Source organism: Oncorhynchus masou, chromosome 29 (assembly GCF_036934945.1).
Source record: "Oncorhynchus masou masou isolate Uvic2021 chromosome 29, UVic_Omas_1.1, whole genome shotgun sequence".
In the NCBI taxonomy this organism is placed as follows: domain Eukaryota; kingdom Metazoa; phylum Chordata; class Actinopteri; order Salmoniformes; family Salmonidae; genus Oncorhynchus; species Oncorhynchus masou.
The window spans coordinates 94,358,240-94,385,025 of NC_088240.1; the positions used below are offsets into that span (position 1 = coordinate 94,358,240).

Here is a 26,786-nt window from a genome sequence, read left to right on the forward strand (position 1 = left end):
CCTAGCAACACAATATAACACCTAGCAACACAATACAACACCTAGCAACATACAACACAATATAACACCTAGCAACACAATATAACACCTAGCAACACAATATAACACCTAGCAACACAATACAACACCTAGCAACATACAACACAATACAACACCTAGCAACACAATACAACACCTGGCAACACAATACAACATCTGGCAACACAATACAACACCTGGCAACACAATACAACACCTGGCAACACAATACAACACCTGGCAACACAATACAACACCTGGCAACACCTAGCAACACAATACAACACCTAGCAACACAATACAACACCTAGCAACACAATACAACACCTAGCAACACAATACAACACCTAGCAACACAATACAACACCTAGCAACACAATACAACACCTAGCAACACAATACAACACCTAGCAACACCATATAACACCTAGCAACACAATATAACACCTAGCAACACAATATAACACCTAGCAACACAACATAACACCTAGCAACACAACAAAGCCAAACACCTAGCAATACAATACCTAGCAACACAACAAAGCCAAACACCTAGCAACACAATACAACACCTAGCAACACAATATAACACCTAGCAACACAATATAACACCTAGCAACACAATATAACACCTAGCAACACAATACAACACCTAGCAACATACAACACAATATAACACCTAGCAACACAATATAACACCTAGCAACACAATATAACACCTAGCAACACAATACAACACCTAGCAACATACAACACAATATAACACCTAGCAACACAATATAACACCTAGCAACACAATATAACACCTAGCAACACAATACAACACCTAGCAACATACAACACAATACAATACCTAGCAACACAATACAACACCTGGCAACACAATACAACATCTGGCAACACAATACAACACCTGGCAACACAATACAACACCTGGCAACACAATACAACACCTGGCAACACAATACAACACCTGGCAACACCTAGCAACACAATACAACACCTAGCAACACAATACAACACCTAGCAACACAATACAACACCTAGCAACACAATACAACACCTAGCAACACAATACAACACCTAGCAACACAATACAACACCTAGCAACACCATACAACACCTAGCAACACAATATAACACCTAGCAACACAATATAACACCTAGCAACACAATATAACACCTAGCAACACAACATAACACCTAGCAACACAACAAAGCCAAACACCTAGCAATACAATACCTAGCAACACAACAAAGCCAAACACCTAGCAACACAATACAACACCTAGCAACACAATACAACACCTAGCAACACAACACCTAGCAACACAATAGAACACAGCAGCAGCACAACACAACAGCCAGGCTGGTTGGTCAACACCCTCCCTGCTGAGAAGAGCATCAGCCCTGTCTGTCTGAATCTCTCTCTCTGTTACAGATATAACTGTGAGGACAGAGAACTGATCTAGTTGTTCTGTGATTTGTTGTGCGGTCTGTCTAAGCTGTGTGATATCCCCCCCCCCCCCCCCCCCCCACCTTGAGCAGGGTTTCATGGGGACTTCCTGGAAAACCTCCTGGGGTTGACTTGATGTGCCCTTTACTGAGGTCTGATTGTGTTAGTGTTATAGCTAGGGCTCTGTCTGTAAACAGCTGGGCTGAATGTGTTAGTGTTAGAGCTAGGGCTCTGTCTGTAAACAGCTGGTCTGAATGTGTTAGTGTTAGAGCTAGGGCTCTGTCTGTAAACAGCTGGGCTGAATGTGTTAGTGTTAGAGCTAGGGCTCTGTCTATAAACAGCTGGGCTGAATGTGTTAGCGTTAGAGCTCGGGCTCTGTCTGTAAACAGCTGGGCTGAATGTGTTAGCGTTAGAGCTCGGGCTCTGTCTGTAAACAGCTGGGCTGAATGTGTTAGCGTTAGAGCTAGGGCTCTGTCTGTAAACAGCTGGGCTGAATGTGTTAGTGTTAGAGCTAGGGCTCTGTCTGTAAACAGCTGGGCTGAATGTGTTAGTGTTAGAGCTAGGGCTCTGTCTGTAAACAGCTGGGCTGAATGTGTTAGCGTTAGAGCTAGGGCTCTGTCTGTAAACAGCTGGGCTGAATGTGTTAGCGTTAGAGCTAGGGCTCTGTCTGTAAACAGCTGGGCTGAATGTGTTAGTGTTAGAGCTCGGGCTCTGTCTGTAAACAGCTGGGCTGAATGTGTTAGTGTTAGAGCTAGGGCTCTGTCTGTAAACAGCTGGGCTGAATGTGTTAGTGTTAGAGCTAGGGCTCTGTCTGTAAACAGCTGGGCTGAATGTGTTAGTGTTAGAGCTAGGGCTCTGTCTGTAAACAGCTGGGCTGAATGTTGTTAGTGTTAGAGCTAGGGCTCTGTCTGTAAACAGCTGGGCTGAATGTGTTAGCGTTAGAGCTAGGGCTCTGTCTGTAAACAGCTGGGCTGAATGTTGTTAGTGTTAGAGCTAGGGCTCTGTCTGTAAACAGCTGGGCTGAATGTGTTAGCGTTAGAGCTAGGGCTCTGTCTGTAAACAGCTGGGCTGAATGTGTTAGCGTTAGAGCTAGGGCTCTGTCTGTAAACAGCTGGGCTGAATGTTGTTAGTGTTAGAGCTAGGGCTCTGTCTGTAAACAGCTGGGCTGAATGTGTTAGTGTTAGAGCTAGGGCTCTGTCTGTAAACAGCTGGGCTGAATGTGTTAGCGTTAGAGCTAGGGCTCTGTCTGTTAACAGCTGGGCTGAATGTGTTAGCGTTAGAGCTAGGGCTCTGTCTGTAAACAGCTGGGCTGAATGTGTTAGTGTTAGAGCTAGGGCTCTGTCTGTAAACAGCTGGGCTGAATGTGTTAGTGTTAGAGCTAGGGCTCTGTCTGTAAACAGCTGGGCTGAATGTGTTAGTGTTAGAGCTAGGGCTCTGTCTGTAAACAGCTGGGCTGAATGTGTTAGTGTTAGAGCTAGGGCTCTGTCTGTAAACAGCTGGGCTGAATGTGTTAGCGTTAGAGCTAAATCAAATCAAATTTTTCCTATAGCCCTGGGACCACACAGCACACAGTCAGTCTCTCCTATAGCCCTGGGACCACACAGCAGGGAGTCAGTCTCTCCTATAGCCCTGGGACCACACAGCAGGCAGTCAGTCTCTCCTATAGCCCTGGGACCACACAGCACACAGTCAGTCTCTCCTATAGCCCTGGGACCACACAGCAGGCAGTCAGTCTCTCCTATAGCCCTGGGACCACACAGCACTGAGTCAGTCTCTCCTATAGCCCTGGGACCACACAGCAGGCAGTCAGTCTCTCCTATAGCCCTGGGACCACACAGCAGGCAGTCAGTCTCTCCTATAGCCCTGGGACCACACAGCACACAGTCAGTCTCTCCTATAGCCCTGGGACCACACAGTGGGCAGTCAGTCTCTCCTATAGCCGCCAGTCAGTCTCTCCTATAGCCCTGGGACCACACAGCAGGGAGTCAGTCTCTCCCATAGCCCTGGGACCACACAGCAGGGAGTCAGTCTCTCCTATAGCCCTGGGGCCACACAGCAGGGAGTCAGTCTCTCCTATAGCCCTGGGATCACACAGCACGCAGTCAGTCTCTCCTATAGCCCTGGGACCACACAGCAGGGAGTCAGTCTCTCCTATAGCCCTGGGACCACACAGCAGGCAGTCAGTCTCTCCTATAGCCCTGTGACCACACAGCGGGCAGTCAGTCTCTCCTATAGCCCTGGGACCACACAGCGGGCAGTCAGTCTCTCCTATAGCCCTGGGACCACACAGCAGGGAGTCAGTCTCTCCTATAGCCCTGGGACCACACAGCAGGCAGTCAGTCTCTCCTATAGCCCTGGGACCACACAGCAGGGAGTCAGTCTCTCCTATAGCCCTGGGACCACACAGCAGGGAGTCAGTCTCTCCTATAGCCCTGGGACCACACAGCGGGCAGTCCGTCTCTCCTATAGCCCTGGGACCACACAGCAGGCAATCAGTCTCTCCTATAGCCCTGGGACCACACAGCAGGGAGTCAGTCTCTCCTATAGCCCTGGGACCACACAGCAGGCAGTCAGTCTCTCCTATAGCCCTGGGACCACACAGCACGCAGTCCGTCTCTCCTATAGCCCTGGGAACCCACAGCAGGCAGTCAGTCTCTCCTATAGCCCTGGGACCACACAGCAGGGAGTCAGTCTCTCCTATAGCCCTGGGACCACACAGCACGCAGTCAGTCTCTCCTATAGCCCTGGGACCACACAGCAGGCAATCAGTCTCTCCTATAGCCCTGGGACCACACAGCAGGCAGTCAGTCTCTCCTATAGCCCTGGGACCCCACAGCAGGGAGTCAGTCTCTCCTATAGCCTGGGACCACACAGCAGGGAGTCAGTCTCTCCTATAGCCCTGGGACCACACAGCGGGCAGTCAGTCTCTCCTATAGCCCTGGGACCACACAGCGGGCAGTCAGTCTCTCCTATAGCCCTGGGACCACACAGCAGGGAGTCAGTCTCTCCTATAGCCCTGGGACCACACAGCAGGGAGTCTGTCTCTCCTATAGCCCTGGGACCACACAGCAGGCAGTCCGTCTCTCCTATAGCCCTGGGACCACACAGCAGGCAGTCAGTCTCTCCTATAGCCCTGGGACCACACAGCAGGCAATCAGTCTCTCCTATAGCCCTGGGACCACACAGCGGGGAGTCAGTCTCTCCTATAGCCCTGGGACCACACAGCAGGGAGTCAGTCTCTCCTATAGCCCTGGGACCCCACAGCAGGGAGTCCGTCTCTCCTATAGCCCTGGGACCACACAGCAGGCAGTCAGTCTCTCCTATAGCCCTGGGACCCCACAGCAGGGAGTCCGTCTCTCCTATAGCCCTGGGACCACACAGCAGGCAGTCAGTCTCTCCTATAGCCCTGGGACCACACAGCAGGCAGTCAGTCTCTCCTATAGCCCTGGGACCACACAGCAGGGAGTCAGTCTCTCCTATAGCCCTGGGACCACACAGTGGGCAGTCAGTCTCTCCTATAGCCCTGGGACCACACAGCAGGCAGTCAGTCTCTCCTATAGCCCTGGGACCACACAGCAGGGAGTCAGTCTCTCCTATAGCCCTGGGACCACACAGCAGGCAGTCAGTCTCTCCTATAGCCCTGGGACCACACAGCAGGGAGTCAGTCTCTCCTATAGCCCTGGGACCACACAGCAGGGAGTCAGTCTCTCCTATAGCCCTGGGACCACACAGCGGGCAGTCCGTCTCTCCTATAGCCCTGGGACCACACAGCAGGCAATCAGTCTCTCCTATAGCCCTGGGACCACACAGCAGGGAGTCAGTCTCTCCTATAGCCCTGGGACCACACAGCAGGCAGTCAGTCTCTCCTATAGCCCTGGGACCACACAGCACGCAGTCCGTCTCTCCTATAGCCCTGGGAACCCACAGCAGGCAGTCAGTCTCTCCTATAGCCCTGGGACCACACAGCAGGGAGTCAGTCTCTCCTATAGCCCTGGGACCACACAGCACGCAGTCAGTCTCTCCTATAGCCCTGGGACCACACAGCAGGCAATCAGTCTCTCCTATAGCCCTGGGACCACACAGCAGGCAGTCAGTCTCTCCTATAGCCCTGGGACCCCACAGCAGGGAGTCAGTCTCTCCTATAGCCCTGGGACCACACAGCAGGGAGTCTGTCTCTCCTATAGCCCTGGGACCACACAGCAGGCAATCAGTCTCTCCTATAGCCCTGGGACCACACAGCGGGGAGTCAGTCTCTCCTATAGCCCTGGGACCACACAGCAGGGAGTCAGTCTCTCCTATAGCCCTGGGACCCCACAGCAGGGAGTCCGTCTCTCCTATAGCCCTGGGACCACACAGCAGGCAGTCAGTCTCTCCTATAGCCCTGGGACCCCACAGCAGGGAGTCCGTCTCTCCTATAGCCCTGGGACCACACAGCAGGCAGTCAGTCTCTCCTATAGCCCTGGGACCACACAGCAGGGAGTCCGTCTCTCCTATAGCCCTGGGACCACACAGCAGGCAATCAGTCTCTCCTATAGCCCTGGGACCACACAGCGGGGAGTCAGTCTCTCCTATAGCCCTGGGACCACACAGCAGGGAGTCAGTCTCTCCTATAGCCCTGGGACCACACAGCAGGGAGTCAGTCTCTCCTATAGCCCTGGGACCACACAGCAGGGAGTCCGTCTCTCCTATAGCCCTGGGACCACACAGCGGGCAGTCAGTCTCTCCTATAGCCCTGGGACCACACAGCAGGCAGTCAGTCTCTCCTATAGCCCTGGGACCACACAGCAGGGAGTCAGTCTCTCCTATAGCCCTGGGACCACACAGTGGGCAGTCAGTCTCTCCTATAGCCCTGGGACCACACAGCAGGCAGTCAGTCTCTCCTATAGCCCTGGGACCACACAGCAGGGAGTCAGTCTCTCCTATAGCCCTGGGACCACACAGCACACAGTCAGTCTCTCCTATAGCCCTGGGACCACACAGCAGGAAGTCAGTCTCTCCTATAGCCCTGGGACCACACAGCAGGGAGTCAGTCTCTCCTATAGCCCTGGGACCACACAGCAGGCAGTCAGTCTCTCCTATAGCCGCCAGTCAGTCTCTCCTATAGCCCTGGGACCACACAGCACACAGTCAGTCTCTCCTGTAGCCCTGGGACCACACAGCACACAGTCAGTCTCTCCTATAGCCCTGGGACCACACAGCAGGGAGTCCGTCTCTCCTATAGCCCTGGGACCACACAGCAGGCAGTCAGTCTCTCCTATAGCCCTGGGACCACACAGCAAGTGGTCAAGACCACTAACTACCTGGTATCCAATTAAACTACTAACTACCTGCTAACCAATTAAACCACAAACTACTCTATACCTGATAACTAAGCTGTTGTTGTTGTTGTTGTTGTGTTTTTGTACTTCTTACCTGGATGAGTAATGTTGTATCTTAGTAAGTTCTGTGTCTCTCCCGTCCCATGCCAGGACACAATCACCTGGACGTGGCAGGGGCCAGGAGCGTGAGTACACTTTAATTACTCTACAAATGACTGATCCCTGAAGTACAGGTTGTTGCCAGGCATAGTGATGTCTCTCTACTGCCCTGGAAGGTCCAGTTTTCATACCTCTACTGGACTGGACTGAGAGGGTATTAGTTCTACTGTATAATCTAGATTGTCCAGTTTTCATACCTCTACTGGACTGGGAGGGTATTAGTTCTACTGTATAATCTAGATGGTCCAGTTTTCATACCTCTACTGGACTGGGAGGATATTAGTTCTACTGTATAATCTAGATGGTCCAGTTTTCATACCTCTACTGGACTGGACTGAGAGGGTATTAGTTCTACTGTATAATCTAGATGGTCCAGTTTTCATACCTCTACTGGACTGAGAGGGTATTAGTTCTACTGTATAATCTAGATGGTCCAGTTAACTCAGAACACTGATGACCAAAATACAGGAAACTGTGACCGAGAGAAAGCTGTCCTTGTCTCTGGATAAAGCCACAGGCTGAATTGGGATGTGTTTTGTTCTACTTTCTAAGGCATCATGGTAGTGATGTTGTTTTGGCTGTGTGCCCAGTCAGTCTACCACTACAGTAGAGACACTACTGTCTCTGTGCTGTTAGCAGGTCACAGTCAGCCCAGAACAGGAAACAGTGAACAGAGCTGTTAATCGTTCTCTTCCTGAACCTTCACATCACTTCCTCCTGTGGGACTACTTTTTTTTGTTACGTTTCTGTAAGGTAAAATAAATCACATAAAGTGAGAGTTCTAGCAGCCAGAAACTAGAACTCTAGAACTCTCAATTTATGTGATTTATTTTACCTGTTATTTAACTAGGCAAGTCAGTTAGCGGCAGGGTAGCCTAGTGGTTAGAGTGTTGGACTAGTAACCGAAAGGTTGCAAGTCTACCCTGCCGCCCCACTTCTCTGTCCACTACCATATAACCTGCTTTTAGACGGTTAGATCAAGCACACACACATTAAAATGAATTTGTACACTTCTCCTTGTGCTCTGACTGTTTTGGTATTCGCTATGACTTGATGATATCAATGTCCCGCACTGTAAACCAAATGTCTTGATGTGACACTGTTTTTTAAATTTTTTAATTGCAGGTTTAAGATCCTGTGGCTCACACTGTGCCAGCTGCACAATGAGTTCATCATTGAGGTGAGTGCAGGCCTCACAGGCGATGCTGGTGTGTTGCATCTACCACACATCAGGAATACTTGCTTTGATCAGAGAGATTAAAAAACACAGGTCATCATGGATGTATAGCCTGTACCCAGTCCTGTACCCGTATACCCTGTACCCAGTCCTGTACCCGTATACCCTGTACCCAGTCCTGTACCTGTATACCCTGTACCTGTATACCCTGTACCCAGTCCTGTACCCGTATACCCTGTACCCAGTCCTGTACCCGTATACCCTGAACCCAGTCCTGCACCCGTATACCCTGAACCCAGTCCTGCACCCGTATACCCTGTACCCAGTCCTGTACCTGTATACCCTGAACCCAGTCCTGTACCTGTATACCCTGTACCCAGTCCTGTACCTGTATAACCTGTACCCAGTCCTGTACCCATATACCCAGTCCTGTACCCGTATACCCTGTACCCAGTCCTGTACCCGTATACCCTGAACCCAGTCCTGTACCTGTATACCCTGTACCCAGTCCTGTACCCGTATACCCTGTACCCAGTCCTGTACCTGTATACCCTGTACCCAGTCCTGTACCCGTATACCCTGAACCCAGTCCTGTACCTGTATACCCTGTACCCAGTCCTGTACCTGTATACCCTGTACCCAGTCCTGTACCTGTATACCCTGTACCCAGTCCTGTACCTGTATACCCTGTACCCAGTCCTGTACCTGTATACCCTGTACCCAGTCCTGTACCTGTATACCCTGTACCCAGTCCTGTACCTGTATACCCTGTACCCAGTCCTGTACCCAGTCCTGTACCTGTATACCCTGTACCCAGTCCTGTACCCGTATACCCTGTACCCAGTCCTGTACCCAGTCCTGTACCTGTATACCCTGTACCCAGTCCTGTACCTGTATACCCTGTACCCAGTCCTGTACCTGTATACCCTGTACCCAGTCCTGTACCCAGTCCTGTACCTGTATACCCTGTACCCAGTCCTGTACCCGTATACCCTGAACCCAGTCCTGTACCTGTATACCCTGTACCCAGTCCTGTACCTGTATACCCTGTACCCAGTCCTGTACCTGTATACCCTGTACCCAGTCCTGTACCTGTATACCCTGTACCCAGTCCTGTACCCAGTCCTGTACCTGTATACCCTGTACCCAGTCCTGTACCTGTATACCCTGTACCCAGTCCTGTACCCAGTCCTGTACCTGTATACCCTGTACCCAGTCCTGTACCTGTATACCCTGTACCCAGTCCTGTACCTGTATACCCTGTACCCAGTCCTGTACCTGTATACCCTGTACCCAGTCCTGTACCCAGTCCTGTACCCAGTCCTGTACCTGTATACCCTGTACCCAGTCCTGTACCTGTATACCCTGTACCCAGTCCTGTACCTGTATACCCTGTACCCAGTCCTGTACCCAGTCCTGTACCCGTATACCCTGTACCCAGTCCTGTACCCAGTCCTGTACCTGTATACCCTGTACCCAGTCCTGTACCCGTATACCCTGAACCCAGTCCTGTACCCAGTCCTGTACCCAGTCCTGTACCTGTATACCCTGTACCCAGTCCTGTACCCAGTCCTGTACCTGTATACCCTGTACCCAGTCCTGTACCCAGTCCTGTACCTGTATACCCTGTACCCAGTCCTGTACCCAGTCCTGTACCTGTATACCCTGAACCCAGTCCTGTACCCAGTCCTGTACCTGTATACCCTGTACCCAGTCCTGTACCTGTATACCCTGAACCCAGTCCTGTACCCAGTCCTGTACCTGTATACCCTGTACCCAGTCCTGTACCCAGTCCTGTACCTGTATACCCTGAACCCAGTCCTGTACCTGTATACCCTGTACCAGTCCTGTACCCAGTCCTGTACCCAGTCCTGTACCTGTATACCCTGTACCCAGTCCTGTACCCAGTCCTGTACCTGTATACCCTGTACCCAGTCCTGTACCTGTATACCCTGTACCCAGTCCTGTACCTGTATACCCTGTACCCAGTCCTGTACCCGTATACCCTGAACCCAGTCCTGTACCTGTATACCCTGTACCCAGTCCTGTACCTGTATACCCTGTACCCAGTCCTGTACCCAGTCCTGTACCTGTATACCCTGTACCCAGTCCTGTACCTGTATACCCTGAACCCAGTCCTGTACCCAGTCCTGTACCTGTATACCCTGAACCCAGTCCTGTACCTGTATACCCTGAACCCAGTCCTGTACCTGTATACCCTGTACCCAGTCCTGTACCCAGTCCTGTACCCAGTCCTGTACCTGTATACCCTGTACCCAGTCCTGAACCCAGTCCTGTACCCAGTCCTGTACCCATATACCCTGAACCCAGTCCTGTACCTGTATACCCTGTACCCAGTCCTGTACCTGTATACCCTGAACCCAGTCCTGTACCCAGTCCTGTACCTGTATACCCTGTACCCAGTCCTGTACCCAGTCCTGTACCTGTATACCCTGAACCCAGTCCTGTACCCGTATACCCTGTACCCAGTCCTGTACCTGTATACCCTGTACCCAGTCCTGTACCCAGTCCTGTACCCAGTCCTGTACCTGTATACCCTGAACCCAGTCCTGTACCCAGTCCTGTACCTGTATACCCTGAACCCAGTCCTGTACCCAGTCCTGTACCCAGTCCTGTACCTGTATACCCTGTACCCAGTCCTGTACCCAGTCCTGTACCTGTATACCCTGTACCCAGTCCTGTACCCAGTCCTGTACCTGTATACCCTGAACCCAGTCCTGTACCCAGTCCTGTACCTGTATACCCTGAACCCAGTCCTGTACCCAGTCCTGTACCTGTATACCCTGTACCCAGTCCTGTACCCAGTCCTGTACCTGTATACCCTGTACCCAGTCCTGTACCTGTATACCCTGTACCCAGTCCTGTACCCAGTCCTGTACCTGTATACCCTGAACCCAGTCCTGTACCCAGTCCTGTACCTGTATACCCTGTACCCAGTCCTGTACCCAGTCATGTACCCAGGTGTGTTGCCATCTACCACACATCAGGAATACTTGTTATATATACCCTGTACCCAGTCCTGTACCCGTATACCCTGTACCTGTATACCCTGTACCCAGTCCTGTACCTGTATACCCTGAACCCAGTCCTGTACCCGTATACCCTGTACCCAGTCCTGTACCCAGTCCTGTACCTGTATACCCTGTACCCAGTCCTGTACCTGTATACCCTGTACCCAGTCCTGTACCCGTATACCCTGTACCCAGTCCTGTACCCAGTCCTGTACCTGTATACCCTGAACCCAGTCCTGTACCCGTATACCCTGTACCCAGTCCTGTACCCAGTCCTGTACCTGTATACCCTGAACCCAGTCCTGTACCCGTATACCCTGTACCCAGTCCTGTACCCGTATACCCTGTACCCAGTCCTGTACCCAGTCCTGTACCTGTATACCCTGTACCCAGTCCTGTACCTGTATACCCTGTACCCAGTCCTGTACCTGTATACCCTGTACCCATCCCTGTACCTGTATACCCTGTACCCAGTCCTGTACCCGTATACCCTGTACCCAGTCCTGTACCTGTATACCCTGTACCCAGTCCTGTACCTGTATACCCTGAACCCAGTCCTGTACCTGTATACCCTGTACCCAGTCCTGTACCTGTATACCCTGAACCCAGTCCTGTACCTGTATACCCTGTACCCAGTCCTGTACCTGTATACCCTGTACCCAGTCCTGTACCTGTATACCCTGAACCCAGTCCTGTACCTGTATACCCTGTACCCAGTCCTGTACCTGTATACCCTGTACCCAGTCCTGTACCTGTATACCCTGTACCCGTATACCCTGTACCCAGTCCTGTACCTGTATACCCTGTACCCAGTCCTGTACCTGTATACCCTGTACCCAGTCCTGTACCTGTATACCCTGAACCCAGTCCTGTACCTGTATACCCTGAACCCAGTCCTGTACCTGTATACCCTGTACCCAGTCCTGTACCCGTATACCCTGAACCCAGTCCTGTACCCGTATACCCTGAACCCAGTCCTGTACCTGTATACCCTGTACCCAGTCCTGTACCTGTATACCCTGAACCCAGTCCTGTACCTGTATACCCTGAACCCAGTCCTGTACCCGTATACCCTGAACCCAGTCCTGTACCTGTATACCCTGAACCCAGTCCTGTACCTGTATACCCTGAACCCAGTCCTGTACCTGTATACCCTGAACCCAGTCCTGTACCCGTATACCCTGAACCCAGTCCTGTACCTGTATACCCTGTACCCAGTCCTGTACCCGTATACCCTGAACCCAGTCCTGTACCCGTATACCCTGAACCCAGTCCTGTACCTGTATACCCTGTACCCGTATACCCTGTACCCATTCCTGTACCCGTATACCCTGAACCCAGTCCTGTACCCGTATACCCTGAACCCAGTCCTGTACCCGTATACCCTGAACCCAGTCCTGTACCCGTATACCCTGAACCCAGTCCTGTACCCGTATACCCTGTACCCAGTCCTGTACCCGTATACCCTGTACCCAGTCCTGTACCTGTATACCCTGTACCCAGTCCTGTACCCGTATACCCTGAACCCAGTCATGTACCCGTATACACTGAACCCAGTCCTGTACCCGTATACCCTGAACCCAGTCCTGTACCTGTATACCCTGTACCCGTATACCCTGAACCCGTATACCCTGAACCCAGTCCTGTACCCGTATACCCTGTACCCAGTCCTGTACCCGTATACCCTGAACCCAGTCATGTACCCGTATACACTGAACCCAGTCCTGTACCTGTATACCCTGAACCCAGTCCTGTACCTGTATACCCTGTACCCAGTCCTGTACCCGTATACCCTGTACCCAGTCCTGTATCTGTATACCCTGAACCCAGTCCTGTACCTGTATACCCTGTACCCAGTTCTGTACCTGTATACCCTGAACCCAGTCCTGTACCTGTATACCCTGAACCCAGTCCTGTACCCGTATACCCTGAACCCAGTCCTGTACCCGTATACCCTGTACCCAGTCCTGTACCCGTATACCCTGACCCCAGTCCTGTACCCGTATACCCTGAACCCAGTCCTGTACCTGTATACCCTGTACCCGTATACCCTGTACCCATTCCTGTACCCGTATACCCTGAACCCAGTCCTGTACCCGTATACCCTGAACCCAGTCCTGTACCCGTATACACTGTACCCAGTCCTGTACCCGTATACCCTGAACCCAGTCATGTACCCGTATACACTGAACCCAGTCCTGTACCCGTATACCCTGAACCCAGTCCTGTACCTGTATACCCTGTACCCGTATACCCTGAACCCGTATACCCTGAACCCAGTCCTGTACCCGTATACCCTGTACCCATTCCTGTACCCGTATACCCTGAACCCAGTCCTGTACCCGTATACCCTGAACCCAGTCCTGTACCCGTATACCCTGTACCCAGTCCTGTACCCGTATACCCTGAACCCAGTCCTGTACCCGTATACCCTGTACCCAGTCCTGTACCCGTATACCCTGTACCCAGTCCTGTACCCGTATACCCTGTACCCAGTCCTGTACCCGTATACCCTGAACCCAGTCCTGTACCCGTATACCCTGAACCCAGTCCTGTACCCGTATACCCTGTACCCAGTCCTGTACCCGTATACCCTGTACCCAGTCCTGTACCTGTATACCCTGTACCCAGTCCTGTACCCGTATACCCTGAACCCAGTCATGTACCCGTATACACTGAACCCAGTCCTGTACCTGTATACCCTGAACCCAGTCCTGTACCTGTATACCCTGTACCCAGTCCTGTACCCGTATACCCTGTACCCAGTCCTGTATCTGTATACCCTGAACCCAGTCCTGTACCTGTATACCCTGTACCCAGTTCTGTACCTGTATACCCTGAACCCAGTTCTGTACCTGTATACCCTGAACCCAGTCCTGTACCTGTATACCCTGAACCCAGTCCTGTACCTGTATACCCTGTACCCAGTCCTGTACCCAGTCCTGTACCTGTATACCCTGTACCCAGTCCTGTACCCAGTCATGTACCCGTATACCCTGAACCCAGTCCTGTACCTGTATACCCTGTACCCAGTCCTGTACCTGTATACCCTGAACCCAGTCCTGTACCTGTATACCCTGAACCCAGTCCTGTACCCGTATACCCTGAACCCAGTCCTCTACCCGTATACCCTGAACCCAGTCCTGTACCCGTATACCCTGTACCCAGTCCTGTACCCATATACCCAGTCCTGTACCTGTATACCCTGAACCTAGTCCTGTACCCGTATACCCTGAACCCAGTCCTGTACCCGTATACCCTGAACCCAGTCCTGTACCCACTAGAGGGAGAGGGAGAGGGAGGGAGAGAGAGCTACAGTTAGCCTCGCTAGCTGACGTGTGTGTACCAGCCCTACAGTTAGCCTCGCTAGCTGACGTGTGTGTACCAGCCCTACAGTTAGCCTAGCTAGCTGACTGTACTGTGTACCAGCCCTACAGTTAGCCTCGCTAGCTGACGTGTGTGTACCAGCCCTACAGTTAGCCTCGCTAGCTGACGTGCGTGTACCAGCCCTACAGTTAGCCTCGCTAGCTGACTGTACTGTGTACCAGCTCTACAGTTAGCCTCGCTAGCTGACGTGCGTGTACCAGCCCTACAGTTAGCCTCGCTAGCTGACTGTACTGTGTACCAGCTCTACAGTTAGCCTCGCTAACTGACGTGTGTGTACCAGCCCTACAGTTAGCCTCACTAGCTGACGTGTGTGTACTTGTCCTAGTTCCACTGCTCTGTCCCTTGCTCCCTAGTTCCACCGCTCTGTCCCTTGCCCCCTAGTTCCACTGCTCTGTCCCTTGCCCCTAGTTCCACTGCTCTGTCCCTTGCTCCCTAGTTCCACTGCTATGTCCCTTGCTCCCTAGTTCCACTGCTCTGTCCCTTGCTCTCTAGTTCCACTGCTCTGTCCCTTGCTCTCTAGTTCCACTGCTCTGTCCCTTGCTCCCTAGTTCCACTGCTCTGTCCCTTGCTCCCTAGTTCCACTGCTCTGTCCCTTGCTCCCTAGTTCTACTGCTCTGTCCCTTGTCCTAGTTCCACTGCTCTGTCCCTTGCTCCCTAGTTCCACTGCTCTGTCCCTGGCTCCCTAGTTCTACTGCTCTGTCCCTTGTCCTAGTTCCACTGCTCTGTCCCTTGCCCCCTAGTTCCGCTGCTCTGTCCCTTGCCCCCTAGTTCCGCTGCTCTGTCCCTTGCCCCCTAGTTCCGCTGCTCTGTCCCTTGCTCCCTAGTTCCACTGCTCTGTCCCTTGCTCCCTAGTTCCACCGCTCTGTCCCTTGCTCCCTAGTTCCACCGCTCTGTCCCTTGCTCCCTAGTTCCACTGCTCTGTCCCTTGCTCCCTAGTTCCACCGCTCTGTCCCTTGCTCCCTAGTTCCACTGCTCTGTCCCTTGCTCCCTAGTTCCACTGCTCTGTCCCTTGCCCCCTAGTTCCACTGCTCTGTCCCTTGCTCCCTAGTTCCACTGCTCTGTCCCTTGCTCCCTAGTTCCACTGCTCTGTCCCTTGCCCTCTAGTTCCACTGCCCTGTCCCTTGCTCCCTAGTTCCACTGCTCTGTCCCTTGCTCCCTAGTTCCACTGCTCTGTCCCTTGCTCCCTAGTTCCACCGCTAAGTCCCTTGCTCCCTAGTTCCACTGCTCTGTCCCTTGCTCCCTAGTTCCACTGCTCTGTCCCTTGCTCCCTAGTTCCACCGCTAAGTCCCTTGCTCCCTAGTTCCACTGCTCTGTCCCTTGCTCCCTAGTTCCACTGTTCTGTCCCTTGCTCCCTAGTTCCACTGCTCTGTCCCTTGCTCCCTAGTTCCACTGCTCTGTCCCTTGCTCCCTAGTTCCACTGCTCTGTCCCTTGCTCCCTAGTTCCACTGCTCTGTCCCTTGCTCCCTAGTTCCACTGCTCTGTCCCTTGCCCTCTAGTTCCACTGCTCTGTCCCTTGCTCCCTAGTTCCACTGCTCTGTCCCTTGCTCCCTAGTTCCACTGCTCTGTCCCTTGCCCTCTAGTTCCACTGCTCTGTCCCTTGCTCCCTAGTTCCACTGCTCTGTCCCTTGCTCCCTAGTTCCACCGCTCTGTCCCTTGCTCCCTAGTTCCACTGCTCTGTCCCTTGCCCCCTAGTTCCACTGCTCTGTCCCTTGCCCCCTAGTTCCACTGCTCTGTCCCTTGCTCCCTAGTTCCACTGCTCTGTCCCTTGCTCCCTAGTTCCACTGCTCTGTCCCTTGCCCCCTAGTTCCACTGCTCTGTCCCTTGCTCCCTAGTTCCACTGCTCTGTCCCTTGCTCCCTAGTTCCACTGCTCTGTCCCTTGCCCCCTAGTTCCACTGCTCTGTCTCTTTTCTCTTAGCCCAGTTAGAGGACCTCAGCCCATGTTACCTTTGCCTTTCTGAAAAGACTTTGAGACTGACAGCAGGAACACCTGTTGTTGTTCCCGACAGACAGGCTTCACTTTGCTGTACCAATGGACTGTAGTTACAGTATGTCTAGAAGAGTGTTAGGGAGAGTGTTATCTCTCTCTTCCCTTTTGGAGCCCGTATCATCTCAGTTGTTATTGCTTTAGCCGTTTCCCACTTGACTTCCCATAGAGGAGTGACATCCCTGGGTTCTGTCTTCTTCTTCTCTCCTCAGTTCCTTCCTGTCTACACTCCATCAGAAGAGGAGAAGAACAACCCGGCACTGTTTGCTCACAACGTCAGGCGCCTGATGGCCAAGTGAGTCCTGAGACACACACACACAGACACACACACACTTGGCCTCCCATAGGCCTTCACAGGGCCCGCCAGATGCCTCAGCCCTCAGGCTGCCGTGCTTAGAAACACCAGCCTAGAGACTGTAGGATACTAAAGTATGTTAGTCTAATGTGTGTGGCTGGTGTAAATTTAAGTTCAACAGCTTCTAGTTTGTTGATTCTAGATGGTCTCATCACAGACTACTGGTTAACTCTCTCCTCATGCTCTAGTCTGTCCACTGTTCCTCAGGGCTCTAGATGGCCCCAACACAGACTTAATGGTTAACTCTCTCCTCATGCTCTAGTCTGTCCACTGTTCCTCATGGCTCTAGATGGATTCATCACAGGCTAATGGTTAACTCTCTCCTCATGCTCTAGTCTGTCCACTGTTCCTCAGGGCTCTAGATGGATTCATTACAGACTAATGGTTAACTCTCTCCTCATGCTCTAGTCTGTCCACTGTTCCTCAGGGCTCTAGATGGATTCATTACAGACTAATGGTTAACTCTCTCCTCATGCTCTAGTCTAGTCTGTCCACTGTTCCTCAGGGCTCTAGATGGCCCCAACACAGACTACTGGTTAACTCTCTCCTCGTGCTCTAGTCTGTCCACTGTTCCTCAGGGCTCTAGATGGATTCATTACAGACTAATGGTTAACTCTCTCCTCATGCTCTAGTCTAGTCTGTCCACTGTTCCTCAGGGCTCTAGATGGTCCCAACACAGACTAATGGTTAACTCTCTCCTCATGCTCTAGTCTAACTGTCCACTGTTCCTCAGGGCTCTAGATGGCCCCAACACAGACTACTGGTTAACTCTCTCCTCATGCTCTAGTCTAGTCTGTCCACTGTTCCTCAGGGCTCTAGATGGCCCCATCACAGGCTAATGGTTAACTCTCTCCTCATGCTCTAGTCTAACTGTCCACTGTTCCTCAGGGCTTTAGATGGATTCATCACAGGCTAATGGTTAACTCTCTCCTCATGCTCTAGTCTAACTGTCCACTGTTCCTCATGGCTCTAGATGGCCCCGTCACCCCTCGACTCAACAAATCAGGGACTTGCTGATTGTTTGACTAGTTGAATCAGGTGTGTGTAAATGTTGGAATAGATGAAATGTATGAAAACGGCTGAGGGTCACGATGACCGCTTCTGAAAACACTGGAATACTGGTTAGAGGCCTGTATGTCAGACCTTATCCTAGTTCACACTCTGTTTAAGTCTCTATCCTTCCTCTCCAGGGCCCTGGACATCCCCATTACTGACTACTCATTTGAAGACTGTCAACTGGCCATGGCTGAGGGTCAACTCAGACTCCCTGTTGACACCTGCCTGCTGGAGTTCGCCAAGCTGGTCCGGAGACTGGGGTGAGGTTGAACCCTGAACTGTATTAATGTGTTGTTGTTACCTGGTCAGGTTGAAGCCCAGAATGTAGAGACTGTATTGATGTATTCATGTTACCTGGTCAGGTTGAAGCCCAGAATGTAGAGACTGTATTGATGTGTTGATGTTACCTGGTCAGGTTGAAGCCCCAGAATGTAGAGACTGTATTGATGTTACCTGGTCAGGTTGAACCCCAGAATGTAGAGACTGTATTAATGTGTTGACGTTACCTGGTCAGGTTGAAGCCCCAGAATGTAGAGACTGTATTGATGTTACCTGGTCAGGTTGAAGCCCAGAATGTAGAGACTGTATTGATGTTACCTGGTCAGGTTGAACCCCAGAATGTAGAGACTGTATTGATGTGTTGATGTTACCTGGTCAGGTTGAACCCCAGAATGTAGAGACTGTATTGATGTTACCTGGTCAGGTTGAAGCCCCAGAATGTAGAGACTGTATTGATGTTACCTGGTCAGGTTGAAGCCCAGAATGTAGAGACTGTATTGACATTACCTGGTCAGGTTGAAGCCCCAGAATGTAGAGACTGTATTGATGTTACCTGGTCCGGTTGAACCCCAGAATGTAGAGACTGTATTGATGTTACCTGGTCAGGTTGAAGCCCCAGAATGTAGAGACTGTATTGATGTTACCTGGTCAGGTTGAAGCCCAGAATGTAGAGACTGTATTCATGTGTTGATGTTACCTGGTCAGGTTGAAGCCCAGAATGTAGAGATTGTATTGATGTTACCTGGTCAGGTTGAAGCCCAGAATGTAGAGATTGTATTGATGTTACCTGGTCCGGTTGAACCCCAGAATGTAGAGACTGTATTGATGTTACCTGGTCAGGTTGAAGCCCAGAATGTAGAGACTGTATTGATGTTACCTGGTCAGGTTGAAGCCCAGAATGTAGAGACTGTATTGATGTGTTGATGTTACCCGGTCAGGTTGAAGCCCAGAATGTAGAGACTGTATTGATGTTACCTGGTCCGGTTGAACCCCAGAATGTAGAGACTGTATTGATGTGTTGATGTTACCTGGTCAGGTTGAAGCCCAGAATGTAGAGACTGTATTAATGTGTTGACGTTACCTGGTCAGGTTGAAGCCCCAGAATGTAGAGTCTGTATTAATGTGTTGACGTTACCTGGTCAGGTTGAAGCCCCAGAATGTAGAGACTGTATTGATGTGTTGATGTTACCTGGTCAGGTTGAAGCCCCAGAACGTGGAGACTGTATTAATGTGTAGATGTTACCTGGTCAGGTTGAAGCCCCAGAACGTGGAGACTGTATTGATGTGTAGATGTTACCTGGTCAGGTTGAAGCCCCAGAATGTAGAGACTGTATTGATGTGTAGATGTTACCTGGTCAGGTTGAAGCCCCAGAACGTAGAGACTGTATTAATGTGTAGATGTTACCTGGTCAGGTTGAAGCCCCAGAACGTGGAGACTGTATTGATGTGTTGACGTTACCTGGTCAGGTTGAAGCCCCAGAACGTAGAGACTGTATTGATGTGTAGATGTTACCTGGTCAGGTTGAAGCCCCAGAACGTGGAGACTGTATTGATGTGTAGATGTTACCTGGTCAGGTTGAAGCCCCAGAATGTAGAGACTGTATTGATGTGTAGATGTTACCTGGTCAGGTTGAAGCCCCAGAACGTAGAGACTGTATTGATGTGTAGATGTTACCTGGTCAGGTTGAAGCCCCAGAACGTGGAGACTGTATTGATGTGTTGACGTTACCTGGTCAGGTTGAAGCCCCAGAACGTGGAGACTGTATTAATGTGTTGATGTTACCTGGTCAGGTTGAAGCCCCAGAATGTAGAGACTGTATTAATGTGTTGACGTTACCTGGTCAGGTTGAAGCCCCAGAATGTGGAGACTGTATTGATGTTACCTGGTCAGGTTGAAGCCCCAGAATGTAGAGACTGTATTGATGTTACCTGGTCAGGTTGAAGCCCCAGAATGTAGAGACTGTATTAATGTGTTGATGTTACCTGGTCAGGTTGAAGCCCCAGAATGTAGAGACTGTATTGATGTTACCTGGTCAGGTTGAAGCCCCAGAATGTAGAGACTGTATTAATGTGTTGACGTTACCTGGTCAGGTTGAAGCCCCAGAACGTGGAGACTGTATTGATGTGTTGACGTTACCTGGTCAGGTTGAAGCCCCAGAACGTGGAGACTGTATTAATGTGTAGATGTTACCTGGTCAGGTTGAAGCCCCAGAACGTGGAGACTGTATTGATGTGTTGACGTTACCTGGTCAGGTTGAAGCCCCAGAACGTGGAGACTGTATTGATGTGTTGACGTTACCTGGTCAGGTTGAAGCCCCGGAACGTGGAGACTGTATTAATGTGTTGACGTTACCTGGTCAGGTTGAAGCCCCAGAACGTGGAGACTGTATTAATGTGTAGATGTTACCTGGTCAGGTTGAAGCCCCAGAACGTGGAGACTGTATTAATGTGTTGACGTTACCTGGTCAGGTTGAAGCCCCAGAACGTGGAGACTGTATTAATGTGTTGATGTTACCTGGTCAGGTTGAAGCCCCAGAACGTGGAGAAGGTACTGCAGGAGTTTGGGAACAGAGCCAGGAAGATTGAGGGAGAAAAGCTGGGTCTGGAAGACTTTGCCCACTACCTTGATGTCCCTGTGTCAGACATGCTCAGAGACATCTTCTCCCTCTTCAACGAGGTAAGGAAACACACACTGAATATAATATCATCCCATTAGACGCTTTGAAGGCCGAAGTTACAAGTTTCTCAAATTCCCAAAACTCAGAAAACAGAAATATATCTTCCCTATATTGTGTATTTTAATATTGAAATACAGAGTTCGATATTAGATTTCAATATTAGATTTTTACATTAGACTTAGATTTAGATATTATATACTAGATTTAGACATTAGATTTAGACATTAGATTTAGACATTAGATTTAGACATTAGATTTAGATATAGATACTAGATTTAGACACTAGATTTAGACATTAGATTTAGACATTAGATTTAGATATAGATATTAGATTTAGACATTAGACTTATACATTAGATTTATACATTAGATTTAGACATTAGATTTAGATATAGATATTAGATTTAGACATTAGACTTATACATTAGATTTATACATTAGATTTATACATTAGATTTATACATTAGATTTATACATTGATATTAGATTTAGATATTAGATTCAGACTTTAGATTGAGACATTAGATTCAGACATTAGATTCAGACATTAGATTCAGACATTAGATTCAGACATTTGATTCAGACACTAGATTCAGACATTAGATTCAGACATTAGATTCAGACATTAGATTCAGACATTAGATTTAGACATGTGCTTTGCCAGATTCCTTCTAACCAGTAACTCTTCACTCTGTTCGTCTCTCTTCTCCTCCAGCAGGAAGACAACATGATAGACATCAGAGAATATGTCATCGCCTTATCGGTTGTATGCAGACCTGCTGAAACTCTGGAGACCATGAAACTGGCCTTCAGGGTACGTTTTCTGCTCCAGCTCTGGTTTCATGCTCTGTCAAGGTGTCTTTTCAGAGGGCCTACGACCACTGATATCTCTGCCATTTTCCATTTGTGAGGACATACTAATGACCCATGGTGTGAGTTGTAGACTGTGTCGATTTTAAACAGATGGTCTGAGGGCCCAGCCGGCTCAATGGGTGTGAGTGAGATGGGAAAGGGGTCAGGGGTCATCTAATGTGTGTTAATTATTATTTGCATATATCCCAGATGTTTGAGGCGGAGGAGGACGGTGCGATCACAGTGGCCGAGTTGGCCTGCATCCTAAAGACGGCGTTAGGAGTGGCTGACCTCGACGTCTCACGTCTCTTCGCTGCTATCGACACAGAGGACACAGGGAAACTCACCTTCGGTAAGAAAAGACTTGTCTTAGCTTGTACTGGGGTCACCTTCTGTTTAGCTGCTCTTGGGAGTATTCGCCTGGGGTGATTTTGGAACCAAGACAAAGTTATGTTGCGTCTGTAGTCTCTCGTTCATTTGTAAATATTAGAGGAGTGTACCTATCTTTGTATACATGTACTTGTTTTTCTAGTGTTTTAATTGTAGGTTACTGTATTTAACTTGCTTGGAATAACCTTACCGTTGTGTCTGGCGCCCCCCTGTGGTGGCAACAGGCAAGTTCAGGAGCTTTGCAGAGCATCACCCAAACTTCAGTGAGGACTACCTGTCCACAGACAATACAGGCCGTAACGGTTGTCCTCGCCAGCCCAATGCCACGCCCAATGCCACGCCTCAGACCAACGGCTTCTGCCCTGACTTCAGCCCGCGGGACAACCACCACGACACGACGACGGACGGTTCAGTGAAGAAGCACAACTGAGTCTGTTAGTCTCCTCATCACCTCTCCTGGTGAGAGAGTGGGTGGTGGTGGTGGTCGTTGTTGATGGGCTATATGTATGGTCAGTTAGATACACAGACACACACACACACACACACAGACACACACACACACACACACATACACACACACACACACACACACACACACATACACACAGAGACACACAGACACACACACACACAGACACACATACACACACACACACACATTCACACACACACACACACACATACACACATACACACACACACACACACACACACACAGACAGACACACATACACACACACACACACACACACACACACATATAGACACACACACACACACAGATACACACAGACACACACACAGACACGCACACACACACAGACACACACACACACACAGACACACACACACACACACACACACACACACACACACACACATACAGACACAGACACACACACACACACGCGAGAAATGTAACCCTTATTAACCGTATCCATAATGTTTCTACGGTTCATTTGATCTTGGCGATGTGACGGTGTTGTTTTAGTAGAGTTGTTCTGCATTTGTTCTGAGGAAGGAACCGGCTTTCCGATGCCAAAAAGATGGCTAATGACGATTTGAGGAGAAGTGAAGCACGAAACACTTGGCGGGAAGCACATATGACGTCTCCTCCATGTTGGGGTCGAGAGAGAACACCTCGGCCAGAGACGGGAACTGTAGTTTTGACTGAATTCGGTGTCTATTTCTTTGTTTAATCTTCTTCTTTCTGATGGAAAGATGGCAGGTTTGACTCCGCATGGGAGCTTTACTGTCAGCGAGCAGTATTGAGGGACTGGGACTGACTGGATGGAACAGCCTTGAAGCACCAGTGACATTGTCTGAGCCCACTTTGGCTTTGATTGAACTTTTGAGGTGCAATATGGCTGACGTACAGATGTAGGATCTTAATTTGAGCCAGTTTGCCACAGCAGGAAATTAATCCTGCAGCAACAGGAAATGTTTAATTATTATGTGGATTATAATTAATGGTAATTGTTGGGCAGGTTAATACATCAATATATAAAATAAGGGAAAATAAAGTGTGACATTTCTAATTGGAAATTACAAACTTCAAAATACATTTTAAACCTAAAATACACATTTTAAATGCAGGAAAGTTCTCCTGAAACAGGATGATCAAATTAAGATCCTACACCTGTAAAATGGGTCAGATTTAAGGTGTGATATGTACTGATATCAGAGGGGTCAGATTTAAGGTGTGATATGTACTGATATCAGAAAGATGGCGGAGATACAGATGCTGGTTGGAACACAAAATGAGCCGGTGATGTTTTTTTTTAAATCTCAGGGTTCAGTAACGAGACTTATTAAACTATAAAGATGTCCTTGTCGTCATGTTACATGGCCTCGAACACAGTCCTGGAGCCATGCTATTATACCATAATGACCATGTCTTTCTGGACAAAGGCAATTTAATGCATCCAAAATGGCACCCTATTCCTTGCACTACATTTGACCAGAGACCCCTAAGGGCCCTATGTAGGGAGCAGGGTTCCATTAGAGACTGACCCCTAAGGGCCCTATGTAGGGAGCAGGGTGCCATTAGAGACTGACCCCTACGGGCCCTATGTAGGGAACAGGGTTACATTAGAGACGGACCCCTAAGGGCCCTATGTAGGGAGCAGGGTGCCATTAGAGACGGACCCCTAAGGGCCCTATGTGGGGAGCAGGGTGCCATTAGAGACGGACCCCTAAGGGCCCTATGTAGGGAACAGGGTTCCATTGGAGACTGACCCCTAAGGGCCCTATGTAGGGAACAGGGTTCCATTAGAGACGGACCCCTAAGGGCCCTATGTAGGGAGCAGGGTGCCATTAGAGACGGACCCCTAAGGGCCCTATGTAGGGAACAGGGTTCCATTGGAGACTGACCCCTAAGGGCCCTATGTAGGGAACAGGGTTCCATTAGAGACGGACCCCTAAGGGCCCTATGTAGGGAACAGGATGCCATTAGAGACTGACCCATGGTTCCTCTCTCCTCCATGGCCATTAGAGACTGACTCATGGTTCCTCTCTCCTCCCTGGCCATTAGAGACTGACCCATTGTTCCTCTCTCCTCCCTGGCCATTAGAGACTGACCCATGGTTCCTCTCTCCTCCCTGGCCATTAGAGACTGACCCATGGTTCCTCTCTCCTCCCTGGCCATTAGAGACTGACCCATGGTTCCTCTCTCCTCCCTGGCCATTAGAGACTGACCCATTGTTCCTCTCTCCTCCCTGGCCATTAGAGACTGACCCATGGTTCCTCTCTACTCCCTGGCCATTAGAGACTGACCCATGGTTCCTCTCTCCTCCCTGGCCATTAGAGACTGACCCATGGTTCCTCTCTCCTCCCTGGCCATTAGAGACTGACCCATTGTTCCTCTCTCCTCCCTGGCCATTAGAGACTGGCCCATGGTTCCTCTCTCCTCCCTGGCCATTAGAGACTGACCCCCAAGGGCCCTATGTAGGGAACAGGGTTCCATTGGAGACTGACCCCTAAGGGCCCTATGTAGGGAACAGGATGCCATTAGAGACTGACCCATGGTTCCTCTCTCCTCCATGGCCATTAGAGACTGACTCATGGTTCCTCTCTCCTCCCTGGCCATTAGAGACTGACCCATTGTTCCTCTCTCCTCCCTGGCCATTAGAGACTGACCCATGGTTCCTCTCTCCTCCCTGGCCATTAGAGACTGACCCATGGTTCCTCTCTCCTCCCTGGCCATTAGAGACTGACCCATGGTTCCTCTCTCCTCTGTGGCCATTAGAGACTGACCCATGGTTCCTCTCTCCTCCCTGGCCATTAGAGACTGACCCATGGTTCCTCTCTACTCCCTGGCCATTAGAGACTGACCCGTGGTTCCTCTCTCCTCCCTGGCCATTAGAGACTGACCCATGGTTCCTCTCTCCTTCCTGGCCATTAGAGACTGACCAATGGTTCCTCTCTCCTCCGTGGCCATTAGAGACTGACCCATGGTTCCTCTCTCCTCCCTGGCCATTAGAGACTGACCCATGGTTCCTCTCTCCTCCGTGTCCATTAGAGACTGACCCATGGTTCCTCTCTCCTCCGTGGCCATTAGAGACTGACCCCTAAGGGCCCTATGTAGGGAACAGGATGCCATTAGAGACTGACCAATGGTTCCTTTCTGGACACATCTGTTTTCATCTTCCCTCAACCCTCACAGCTCTATTTTTCCAGTGAGATATACAAGAGCTATTTTTCAATGTCAAAATGTACTAATATACTGTTACGGACCAAAAACGTTGTTAGTTAGTGTGCAGTTAACTGGTAGTAGTAGTGCCCAGAATAGAACCAGCCGTGTGTCAGGATTTAAGGGAAAACAGAATAGAACCAGCTGTGTGTCAGGATTTAAGGGAAAACAGAATAGAACCAGCTGTGTGTCAGGATTTAAGGGAAAACAGAATAGAACCAGCTGTGTATAAGGATTTAAGGGAAAACAGAATAGAACCAGCTGTGTATAAGGATTTAAGGGAAAACAGAATAGAACCAGCTGTGTATAAGGATTTAAGGGAAAACAGAATAGAACCAGCCGTGTATAAGGATTTAAGGGAAAACAGAATAGAACCAGCCGTGTATAAGGATTTAAGGGAAAACAGAATAGAACCAGCTGTGTGTAAGGATTTAAGGGAAAACAGAATAGAACCAGCTGTGTGTAAGGATTTAAGGGAAAACAGAATAGAACCAGCTGTGTATAAGGATTTAAGGGAAAACAGAATAGAACCAGCTGTGTATAAGGCTTTAAGGGAAAACAGAATAGAACCAGCTGTGTATAAGGCTTTAAGGGAAAACAGAATAGAACCAGCTGTGTATAAGGCTTTAAGTGAAAACAGAATAGAACCAGCTGTGTGTATGGATTTAAGGGAAAACAGAATAGAACCCGCTGTGTGTAAGGATTTAAGGGAAAACAGAATAGAACCAGCTGTGTGTATGGATTTAAGGGAAAACGGAATAGAACCAGCTGTGTGTAAGGATTTAAGGGAAAACGGAATAGAACCAGCTGTGTGTATGGATTTAAGGGAAAACAGAATAGAACCAGCTGTGTGTATGGATTTAAGGGAAAACGGAATAGAACCAGCTGTGTGTCAGGATTTAAGTGAAAACAGAATAGAACCAGCTGTGTGTCAGGATTTAAGCGACATCATC

General features: G+C 49.9%; 1 protein-coding gene across 3 annotated transcripts in view; it reads left to right on the plus strand.

Annotated features, from left to right (window-relative positions):
- Positions 1 to 23,970, plus strand: part of LOC135520999 (lysophosphatidylcholine acyltransferase 1-like) — a 68,143-nt gene extending 44,173 nt beyond the window's left edge. For 2 of the 3 annotated variants that reach the window (XM_064946896.1, XM_064946899.1), the window contains 8 exons: positions 6,943 to 6,977; positions 8,077 to 8,131; positions 16,745 to 16,827; positions 18,078 to 18,203; positions 20,746 to 20,899; positions 21,616 to 21,714; positions 21,963 to 22,104; positions 22,367 to 23,970. In XM_064946896.1, the coding sequence (XP_064802968.1) occupies positions 6,943 to 6,977; positions 8,077 to 8,131; positions 16,745 to 16,827; positions 18,078 to 18,203; positions 20,746 to 20,899; positions 21,616 to 21,714; positions 21,963 to 22,104; positions 22,367 to 22,572 (900 nt within the window). In that variant the 3' untranslated portion in view covers positions 22,573 to 23,970. The remainder of the gene's footprint in view (positions 1 to 6,942; positions 6,978 to 8,076; positions 8,132 to 16,744; positions 16,828 to 18,077; positions 18,204 to 20,745; positions 20,900 to 21,615; positions 21,715 to 21,962; positions 22,105 to 22,366) is intronic. The other variant, XM_064946898.1, reaches the window with a different exon arrangement.
- The last annotated feature ends 2,816 nt before the right edge of the window (positions 23,971 to 26,786 follow it).